We start from the raw sequence: 12,500 nt of genomic DNA, 5'->3' as shown, positions 1-12,500 counted from the left end.
TTATCAATTTCTTTGTGTATTTTTTTCAGGCAGGAATTTGCGTTTGTAACTTTTGCGTTTGTACATTTCATCTGGGCAATTTCGTTTAATGCTCCAGCAGTAGTCAGCCATCATACTTTTGTCCCAGCGCCCTTGGTAGCGTTCTTCCATGATCTTTAGGTCTTGGTGGAATCGTTCTCCTTGTTCGTCACTCACAGCCCCCAGGTTGTCAGGGAACTGATCAAGGTGGCTGTTCAAAAAATGAAGCTTGATGCTCATGTTGCACCCGAGATCACGAAAAGCGAGGAGCATTCTGTTCACAAGTTCACTGTAGTTCTCCGCCTTATTGTTTCCAATGAAGTTCTGAACGACTGCCACAAAGGATAACCATGCTGCCCTTTCTAAAGCGGTCATCTTAGCAACAAACTGATCATCACGAATTAGGGTTCGAATCTGTGGGCCATCAAACACGCCTGCTTTGATCTTCTCAAATGATAACCCTGGTAAAGCTGTGATGATGTGTTGGAAACATTCACCTTCGGTTTCCAGTGCCTTGACAAATTGTTTCATCAAACCTAATTTGATGTGAAGAGGAGGAAAGATGATCTTATCTCTGTTTACAATTGGGTCTTGTATGATATTTGGCATGCCTGCTTCAAGGGTGTCACGAATAGGCCAGTCCTTCTGGACCCAATGTCTGTCTCGTGCTCGGCTGTCCCACATACAGAGGAAACATGGAAACTTGGTGAAACCTTTCTGTTGTCCAAGAAGAAAGTTGACTATCTTTAAGTCTACACAAATTATCCAATTGTGCTCATGATACTTTAATAAGTCCATGACCATTCTCATATCATCATAGTCTTCCCGCAAATGCACTGAGTGACCGACAGGTACTGCTCCATAAACATTGCCATTATGTAAAAGAACACACTTTAGACTGCGTTTTGAACTGTCTAAAAAGAGTCTCCATTCAGCAGGACTATAGTAAGGTACACCCAGTTCTTTGAGAAGCCCTGGGATGTCATGGCAGTAAACAAACTGTCTGTCTTTTGAAAAGAAGGTCACAAAAAGCTGGTCACGCTTTCTGAAATATGATACTTTAACAGAGTGATCAACAAGATTTCTGCCTTGTAATCTTGATGCCAAAGCTCTGCTGCTTTCTTTGAAAGACCTAAATCCCGCACTAAATCATTCAGTTCAGCCTGGGGAAGAGGCTTAGGGACGGGGAAAGGTTCAGTGTCTGAAGAACAGTCCTCCGATTGTGAACACTTTTCTGACAATTCACTGTCACAACTGTCTTGCTGGCTTGTATCATGTTTCAATGTCTTTATCGTCCAATGAAGGCAAGCCTTTGAAAACTGGAACAGGTACTTCTTCAGAGTGCGGAACAGGCCGAATAGCTGAGGGAATGTTCGGATACGTAATCTTATGTCGGTTTTTCTTCCCAACACCCGTTGTGTTTACCATGCAGAAATAACAGTCAGTTACATGGTTGGTGGGTTCGCGCCAAATCATTGGAACTCCAAAAGGCAGACCTTTGCGTTTTCCTTTGGTCCAGTCTCGAAGCATTTCCTCACAATTGTGGCACACAACATGAGGAGCCCATTGCTTGTCTTGATCACCAAGATGAACTTCAAAACATGCCTTGTAGGCACGCTTGACGAACGAGGATATGTTACGTCTCTGACGATTGAGTGTGTAGCATCCACATATGTAGCAGAAGGCATCAGGCTTGTTTCTGCAATGATGTCTCATTCTGGAAGCCATGTTTGAACTGAAACAAAAGAAGAATGATCAAAATATTAGAAGCTATCTATATATATGGACGTTAAAATGCTTATACATGGTTTACGAAAGTTCACATATGTACAATTTCATTAACCTCAAATTGCATACAAACTAGAGCTTGTAGAGAAAAACTAATTTCAGATTTGAAATCAGCGCCTAAAACTCTTTCAAAATCCGCTAAAATATCCAATGCAACTCAAAGTTACTGAAAAAGTGTTCCCCTGTGTTATCTGAGCAATTTTCTCAAGTTCATTCTATCCTTTTCCCTGTAATAATGGTTATGACTAATGAGTAGTAATTAATAACATATCAGAGTTTTATTTTAACGGAAAGGTATATACATTTCAATCACTATACAGATTAACGTGTTGGTTTATAGTAAACTTAATTTTGAGACAGGTTATCAAATACAAAACTCGAAATTCTAAGAAAGACAAATGGGTCATCAGGCAAGCTTCCTACTTATGAAAGAATGTTTATTTTTGACACTAAACATGTATAAAATGAATAGAAAAAAGTGAATTACTGAGATACTACATTGCATTATAGACACCAGTCTTTAAGTACCATATATTTGGGTTTCGATACTGTGGTGCTGCAAAAATTATTTACCTCTTCTTGTGCTATTTTATAGCGAATTATACAGACTAACTCGCGGAGTGTCTTAAACTTCATTCTTGTTTAAGAATGAGACAGGCAAGAACTAGTTTACCAAGAGAATGGTTAACGAAGGGAATAGACTTAGTGACAGTGTGGTTTACGCTGAGACAATTGGTTGTTTTAAGAGACGATTGAATAATCTTATGCATTGGGATAAAAGGTTGTAAGGGGAATGGAACTACCTAGTGTAGGCCTTAGGGTCTCGCAGTCGTCCTCCATTCTTATGTTCTTATGATTTCCCAAAAAACGTAGCGTTAATTCGTATCGCCTGTCACGTAATAAATGTGTGGTGAATGCTATTACGTATTTTATGTATTTTTTACTCAAAGTCATTTTGAAATTTTGTTTTTGTACCCTTTCACTATGCACATGCAGTGTCTAGGGCGCCATGTTTGGGCTGAATATTCAAGATAAATACGTGTAGACCAGGACTAGATGTTGAACATTGCTTCTTGATTTGACCCTTTTGTACATAAGAACATAAGAACATAAGAATGAAGGAGACTGCAAGAGACCATAAGGCCTACACTAGGCAGCTCCGTATCCATCACCACCTGTCATCCCCATCCATAAAGTTGTCTAATCGTTTCTTAAAACAACTGATAGTTTCAGCGCTTACTACATGGTTACTAAGTTTATTCCATTCGTCGACCACCCTATTAGTAAACCAATTCTTGCCTATTTCCTTTTTAAATCTAAATTTGTCCAGTTTATAACCATTACTGCGAGTCCTGTCCTGTTGTTTTAATATGATGACCTTGTTTGCATCACCCTTGTTAAAGCCTTTGATCCACTTGAACACCTCTATTAGATCACCCCGCACTCTGCGTCTTTCCAGAGAGTGTAAGTTAAGGTGCCTAAGCCTCTCTTCGTAAGGCAAATTTCTGAGTGGACACTTCTTTATGATGACCTTGTTTGCATCATCCTTGTTAAAGCCTTTGATCCACTTGAACACCTCTATTAGACCACCCCGCACTCTGTGTCTTTCCAGAGAGTGTAAGTTAAGGTGCCTAAGCCTCTCTTTGTAAGGCAAATTTCTGAGTGGACACTTCTTTTGGTTGCCGTCAGACATTTTTGTTCATCTCCATGGCACTCTGTTATGGAGCTACCACTCATCTGAAGGAGCTCACTCTGTGTTTTTACCCGAGTGACACTTTCCCACCTCGTTCCGGCTTCCGCCATATTCTTCGGCTCATCTACGGGGCGACTTCTCGGCAGTGTGAGGAACTGAACCCAACTTGCCTTGGAAGACACAAATCAAACCTGACGGCATTACCAAGCCGGATTAAGCGAACATGGTGAGACACAGAGGCTGTACCTTCCCCTGAGGGACAGACCGACGTTCCTGCAGTGGACCATCGGTGTTGGATAATAACACATTTACTTACGAGTTTGTGTGATTATGTGAGGACTCACTGGATAGAACTGAGGACCCGTAACGGTTTTGTTTTCTGGCTAATGTCTGGCGGGCTTTCTTCATATTGGAGAAACTTCAGGCCAGTTAACGATTGACACAGTAAATTCAACTTAGACTTGGATTATTAGGTTCATCAATCATTTTACAGCATTCAATAGCTTATAAATTACATTCGTGCAGTACTAACGCTGGGTAAACGATAGGACGTTTTGTTCCAATGAGTTGCAAGGAATTAGAATAGCGAAGCATGAACGTTGTCAGGGAACCTTTCGGTCTGCACATATACACTATATATATATATATATATATATATATATATATATATATATATATATATATATATATATATAAATATGTATATAAATATATATATATATATGTGTGTGTATATATGTATATGTCTATATATATGAATGTATATATATATATATGTGTGAGTGTGTATATGTATAATATATACATACATATATGTATATATATATTTATATATATGTATATATATATATGTATATATATATATCTATATATATATGTATATATATATAAATGGATAAATATATATATATATATATATATATATATATATATACACACACACATATATATACCTAATCATTTTGGTTGAGCTGGTTACACCGATTTCAGTCTTCATTCACAACCACGTCCATTCCAGGACACAAAAAACTTGACATGCAGCACTTTTCACCATATATGCAATCTTATCTAGCCGGTAGTGGACCATTAAGGGTGAGCTACACATTTATTTATATGTGAAAAAGTAATCAGACAGGGGGGGAAGAATTTCTTCAGCTTGGGGACGCCGTCAATTAAGCAAAATTGTTTGGTTTTTGATAAGGTTTCCGGGAAACTTCCCCTTGGAAGGACACGATATGTCGAACATAATGCCTGACGAATGGAAAAGAATGAGGAGAATGTAGTTTTTATCTTTTTGTAATAAGGAACTTTTTATCAGGGTGACTAAGATTGTCGTCACTTTTGTGAAAATAGCGAAAAGGGAGAAATGTGATGAAAATAAGAAAAACGAAAATAATAAAAACAATGTAAAACGATAAGAGGGAGGGGAAGTAGAAAAAGAAAAGAATGAAGAAAAAAGAAAAAGAAAAAGAGAAGGAAGAGAAGGTGGCAAGGATGGAAACAAAATGGCAACGGAAGAGAAAATTATTATATGAATAATGGTGACGACAAGAGACATGACAGCGATAACAAAAATGATCCCAAAAATTAACCATAAACGATAACAAATAAATGCGGTGACTGGCTCAAAAAAAAAAAAAAAAAAAAAAAAAAAAAAAAAAAAAATAAAGCTCCTTCACCCTCCCACGTCTCGATGCTGGAGGCGATCTCGAGTCGTGGAAGAGGGAGGTCGATCAGAAAGCGTTTTCCTTTCTTTGTCCAACTAAAACTCGTTGTTATCCCTCCTTCCCGATTCACTGCAGACGCAGAATTCATATGCACTGATGCTAACCTGTGATGAAAGCCATTCATATTACCGTCAATTAATTTTACTTAAGATAGCGGCACATTAGGCATTTTTCGCTAACATGCTACTTCCTTTTGTTACTTCGTTTGAGTAGAAACGACTTAGGTTACGATTTTTTTTTTTCAAATTTCCAAATGTCAAAATACGCTTCATGTAGCGAGAACCTTAATGACGAACTAAGAGAAGTTAAGTTTATGCAAGTTTTAGATACATTGTTCAGATGTTCGGAACACATAGTTGATATGTTCTTACGGAAGTATAGAATATTGTAACCAAAGTCATTTCTACTCAAACGAACGAAGTAGGAAATTCAAACCAAGCAGCACGCTAGTTTCGGTGTCTCCTGATTTTATAAATTCTCGCTCCGGGCTTCACACAATGTTTTTTATCATTCTTGAGCTAAAATTAAAGTGGATATACAAACATAGATATATCCTAGTTTCTTGCATTTCATTCATGGTATGAGATTCACGAATTTCCGTCTCACGCTTACTATCGAAGGAGGCCCGTTAGCTAAGAACGCCTTATGAAGTGTTTGCCCAGCGTGGACTGTTGCAATACTGTCTCGAAGACCAGGAGAGTTGGACGCTACTGTCTATATCAGTGTTTCTCAACCTTCTTACCCTTGCGTAACCTTTAAATTAAATTTCATGTCTCAAGGAACCCATGAAAAAAAAAAAAAAAAAAAAAAAGAAAAAAAAAAAAAAAAAAAAAAAAAAAAAAAAAACATATCTTTCTCGTTTTATTTTAATCGTAATAATAGGTTAGATTACATTATTACAATAACCAAGAATATGTCGTGCGTGTTTAATTATATTACATATATGAAATCAAATGAAAAATCAAAAGTGTATTGCCTTATCTCACTTGTTCTCGCGGAACCCTTAGGGACCTTTTGCGGAACCTTTGGGTTCCGGGGAACCCTAAGGTTAAGAAACGCTGATCTAGACAATACATAAAGCTTTGTAACTGAGGCTTGAGCGTTCGTTACGCCCAGACATTACAGTCCTTGTGTAATTGTATAAAGTACACATTTTTTTACAATTAAATTTTAAGAAGTCCCAATAACCCTCGTAGCTAGTAATCCTACATGAACGAATATATATACATTCATACACACACACACACACACACACACACACACACACACACACACACACACACACACACACACACACACACATATATATATATATATATATAATTTATATATATATATAATATATATATATATATAATATATATATTAAGGAGCCATTTCATTGGAAAAATTTCAAACATTGGACTAAGAGTAACAGAATTTACTACCGACTTTTCGAATACTGCCCGGGGTTCATCCTCATGGTTATACAATGTCAGCAAAAGGAATCAATTAGATAGTGTACCGGTGCTCTCCGGGACAGATTCCACCAGACTGAACGGAGTTGCAGGTGAACAGAATTTCACACTAGTAAAACTCCCCGACATGGAGAAAGGATTACAAAATTATATATAAGAGGCACGAACAGGCTGGTACCAAAATCCAAGAAGCTAATAATGATAAAATCTCGCTCGATTCCTAAGCCGCCGTCCATCACTCTTACGGTCCTGGTTGTCAATCACTCCTCTGTATCTACAATACACATCATAACAATACTAAATCATATCCTGAATGACATGCAGAAATTAATTACAAATCTATTACTCTGAGTCCAATGTTTGAAATTTTCCCGATAAACAATATATATATATATATATATATATATATATATATATATATATATATATATATATATGTGTGTGTGTGTGTGTGTGTGTGTGTGTGTGTGTGTGCGATATATATATATATATATGTGTGTGTGTGTGTGTGTGCGTATATATATATATATATATATATATATATATATATATATATATATATATATATACATATATATACATATATATATATATATAGATATATATGAGTGGAAGGGTGGTGAGATAAACACCGAGTAATGTTGGAGTGTAAATTTACTGACGTTTCGTCCTTAACAGGACTTCTTCAGAGGCACGGAAGTCCTGTTAAGGACGAAACGTCAGTAAATTTACACTCCAACATTACTCGGTGTTTATCTCACCACCCCATCCACTCATTCTGTCGTCCTTCTGTCCCAATATATATATATATATATATATATATAATATATATATATACGCACAAGCACAAGCACACACACACAACCACACACACACACACACACACACACACACACACACACACACACACACACACACACACACACACACACACACACACACACACACACACACACCCTGCTTGTAAATGCGCGCGTGTTTTAGTGTAAGGCTTCCTTTATTATAATTTTCCACTTATGCTGAGGACAGTCTTTTTTCTTTCATTGCAGTTGTTTGATGGCCGCACCCACAACCTCGCTTCCTCATCGTCACCTCCCTCACCATCACCACCTCCACGCCAGTCAGTCCCCGTCTACCTCAATGACTAAACATCCTCATCCTATCACGCCCGAAGAAGGGGTTGCTGGAGGAGGAGGAGGAGGAGGAGGAGGAGGGGAAAGAGAGGTAGTAGCAAGCGGTAGAGGAGGACGAGGAGAAGGAGGAGTAAGAAGAGGAGGAGGAGGAGGAGGAGGTGGGGAAGAAGGAAGAGGGGGAGAAGAGGAAGGAAGGGTTGGACGCGAGAGCATCGATGGGGAGACAGAGTCTATCAGGGACCGAACCTCAAATACGTCCATCACTTCTAGCAATACACCAGCGCGCCCCGATTACGTGCAGACTATCACCGTTCGTGGTAAGTACAGTTTCTTTGTCTCAATTTGTTGAACGAATGAAAGGAAAGGAAGAATAAAAATAAAAATTGGGAAAACTATCACAAGAATGTCTTATAGACGCTGAAACTTTGGCTGGGTAATCCTTGGAGAAATATAATGTAGTGAAGTAAAAGTTACAATAACTACAATGGTGACAGAAAAAAATAAATAAAACTGGGAACAAAGCATTATAATTATGTAAATGTTTCTTAATTTTGATACTTGGTTTTGCTTAACGTTGTGAATTCCCCCGATGAGGAGGCTGGGAGGGTGCCCTTACAGAGGACTTTGTTATGTGAAATTTGAATAATCATGCCCTTGGCCCAGATCGCTGGTGGTAGGGTTCGAATTGCCTTCATATCGACCTCCGCCGCAAGTAGTGACGCTTTAACCCGCTCGGCCAGCAATACTAGAATTATATTGAAAATAGAAAATTGTACCCATATATATACAGTATATATATATATATATATATATATATATATATATATATATATATATATGTATGTATATGTGTGTGTTTAAGACGGATTAAACATTTTTAGAAGCTCTACCACGGGATTCGAACCCTGACCTTTGCTAGCGTCTTGACTTCATGATTATGCACGCACAAGTCAGGGTTCGAATCCCTTGGCAGAGCTTCTAAATATGTTATATGTATACATATATAAATATATGTATATATATATATATGTATATGTAGATATGTATATGTATATGTATATGTATATGTATATATATAATATATATATATATATATATATATAATATATATATATATATATATATATATATACATATACAGTGCAGCTTTTCAGGTCCCCCTTCTCGGGCTTTTATCCTCCCTTTCTCAATTTTAGTCTCCTTCATTTTCTCTTCTTTTCTTTCTTTTTATCTCTTTATCTTAACTTGCTGTTATTTTTATGTGTCTGATTGCAATTAGCCGTTTGTATTTCAGACATTTTCCTCCTTTTGTTCCTTCCTTCATTGCGGACATTTGGTCCACCTTTTCCGCTTGCGTGTTTGGACCTTGTTCTGGTGTATTTTTTTTACTTTTGTGTTACATAATGATGTTATTTTGCTACACTTGTTTTGTGATCACCAAATATATGTATATTTGGTGTCACAATTTCAAGTTAATCTTATTCTATTTTTATTTGATATTGCAAAGAGTATAGCTTTGTATATGGGATTGAGAGTGTGAACCTTTCTCAGGTATACCACATTGGCCATTTATATTTGAGTTCACGATCTTCTATCCATTATACCCCCTGAAGACGATTCCTGGACAGGAATCGAAACGTCGGGCAAATTAATCCTTGAATTGAGTCTAACACTTAGTTTTCCAATATATATATATATATATATATATATATATATATATATATATATATATATATATATATATATATATACATATACATATATATGTATAATATATACATATATATGTATATATATACATATATATACATATATATATATATACATATATACATATATATATGTATGTATGTATATATATATATGTATATATATATTTATATATACATATATATGTATATGCTTGTATATATATTCATATATATATGTATATATATATATGTATATAATTATAGATAGATAAATAAATAGATAGATATGAATATAAATAGATAAATAAAGAATGACTAAATTATATACATAGATAATCATATATATATTAAAGATATAAATGATTATCAGATGCATAGGTAAAGAAAGAAATGCATGTATATGTAATAGACAAGTTAATGAATTTGAACACTTGAGTAGGTAGATAGATGAATAGATTAATTAATAAAAAAAATAAATAGATATATTGAGATATAAAAGCATAGACAGTTGAATGAATGAATCAGTGAGTAACTAGATTAGTAGATACATTAATAGCTTAAGAAATAAGTGAATAAATTGTGTAAGTGAGTTGATCCAGCTGGTGATTGTTGCTGCAGTTAATATTGGACCGTTTTGTCCAAACGGACTCTGGCTAGCGTGAATTCTTCATCAACGAATCTTTCTTCTGCTCTGCTCTGAAACCTGGGCTTCAGTCTCACTGTAAAACTCATTTCATTTTTGCAATAAAGTAAGTGACTGTGTCTCTTCGTTTCAGAGATTCATTTAGACGTTAACTTTGAATCTTTGAGGCCATGCACATTGTGCGGGGTAATTACTTTTTTATTTATTTAATTTATTTATCTATTTATTTTACGGCGTCAATGCGGTAGGGTGGGGTGGGGTAGGGGGTTAGTGGCATCCTATGGACCACAGGCACACATCATTCACAATTGGAGGCTAATTTGTATAAAAAAAAAAAGAAAAAAATGCTGACCACTTTCACTGTTCCTCATGCAATCTTTGACAAATTCTATGACTTTTCGTTGCCATGTAAGTTACAATAAATACCGTTGATAAAAGACGGCGACAGCAGACCTTCAGCTCCATAATGGGATTAAAAAAAAAAAATTGATAACTAAATATATAGATTCATAAATACACAAATAGAATAGATAAATAATAGAAATGAATAAATTGATATATAGATAAATAAATGAATAAGCCAATAAATCAGTATATATATAAATGAGTAAATAGATAAGTAAATAAATAAACAAATAAACGAATAATTAAAATAATAAACAAACAAATAAATAAATAAGATGAAATAGTCTAGAATAGAATAAATGTTTAGGTGTTCATCTAAGCGAATTCGAAACCTCCGAATCTAAATTACTTTTCATTAACTCCATTCAACTCCGATGACAAGATGTCTTGTCATTTGGTCAAATAAAACAAAAAATCATAAAACACCTAAAATGTTTGATCAAACACCATGAAAAATGACGTCAGTCCTCGCTTCGCTCGCGAGCGAAGCGAGGACTGACTGTCATATTTTTTTTTTTGATCAATCATTTTGGTGTTTTATGTTTCTTTTTGTTTTATTTGACCAAATGACAAGACATCTTGTCATCTGAGTTGAATGGGTTAACTCCATTCATGGATAGAAGCGAATGATCAGAAATCCGTGTCGGGATTGGCACCCATCAGCTAAACGAAATCTTAGGATAGAGGCGCTGGTACTTGATTTGTGAAAAAATGCTATTATAGAGAGGGTAAAAAGAAACACGTAATGAGAATGGATCAAGAAAGACTACCGAAGCTGTTATTGGAATTGACACCGCAAAGGAAAAATCCAGTGGAAAGACCAAAGGAGAGATCGATAGAAAGCGTCAGGGAAGAAACACGCAATGAAAATGAAACAAGAAAGACTACCGGAAGCTGTTATTGGAATTGACACCGCAGAGGAAAAACCCATTGGGAAGACCCAAGGAAAGATGGATAGAATGCGTCAGGGAAGCAGTTGGGAGTACGGGGAAAAAGACTAGAGGACGTAGAAAGCCAAGATCTCTTCATGAATCAGAGATCCATGGAGGGACTTTGCCGGCCGATCGTAGGTGAGTGAGAAGCCATGGACTGTCAGGGTGAGGAGGAAACGGGCTGGGAGGGACTTTGCCGGCCGATCGTCGGTGAGTGGGAAGCCATGGACTGTCAGGGTGAGGAGGAAACTCTCTGGGAGGGACTTTGCCGGCCGATCGTAGGTGAGTGGGAAGCCATGGACTGTCAGGGTGGAAAGGAAACACGCTGGGAGAGTCTAACCCAGTGGTTCTCAAACTTTTTCGTGAGCGACCCTATTTGGAACATTTCAATCCTTCGCGACCCAGAATAAAGTAAAGAGAGACAAAATGGACAGTGATATATACCCTTCACTTTGAAAAAAGAAAATAATGTGTACAGCTTTTCTTTAACAAAACTAAATTAACAGAATCCATGGCACTGCATTTCCTTCAGAAAACTAAATTAATGGGATCCGTGGTTCTGCTTCTCGTATACCAGTATCTAAATTCGTGGGGCCCCGCGACCCATCAAAATTGATCTCGCGACCCAACTTTGGGGTCGCGACCCATAGTTTGAGAACCACTGGTCTGACCTCAGCCGGCGTTGACGCGTTTCTTGGTGCTCAAGGGACACGTGTTCGAGTCTCACAGCCAGCCACCAATAACTTGCCCTAGCAATCCGAACACACGAGGCGAAGGTGATGGACTCAGTCATAGCAAAGTGCCTCCAGGCTTAAGCTCCTCTAGAGTTCTTGAAGGCGTCATCACACTGGGCTATTTTTCCTCCGACAACTGGAGAAGATTTATGCCGGAGGAAAATAATTTTCCTTCAGCACATCAGATGAATTGTGGAGAAAACAAAATATTTTGCCAGAGAGTGATTTTACGGCGGAAAAAGGGGTGGAAGTGGGCGATACCACCGATTAATTGGAGGT

The 12,500-nt window shown here is 36.9% G+C and overlaps 1 protein-coding gene across 3 annotated transcripts in view; it reads left to right on the top strand.

The window, feature by feature from the left end:
- The window catches only part of LOC143036371 (uncharacterized), a 180,563-nt gene that overhangs the window by 109,018 nt on the left and 59,045 nt on the right, over window positions 1-12,500 (top strand). For all 3 annotated transcript variants that reach the window (XM_076203627.1, XM_076203628.1, XM_076203626.1), the window contains one exon: window positions 7,733-8,133. In XM_076203627.1, the coding sequence (XP_076059742.1) occupies window positions 7,740-8,133 (394 nt within the window). In that variant the 5' untranslated portion in view covers window positions 7,733-7,739. The remainder of the gene's footprint in view (window positions 1-7,732; window positions 8,134-12,500) is intronic.

This window comes from Oratosquilla oratoria, chromosome 20 (genome assembly GCF_046742065.1).
Source record: "Oratosquilla oratoria isolate Oo_2021 chromosome 20, ASM4674206v1, whole genome shotgun sequence".
Classification (NCBI taxonomy): Eukaryota; Metazoa; Arthropoda; class Malacostraca; order Stomatopoda; family Squillidae; genus Oratosquilla; species Oratosquilla oratoria.
Note: the sequence above shows the minus strand (reverse complement) of the source record. Positions and strands in the feature narration are given on the sequence as shown.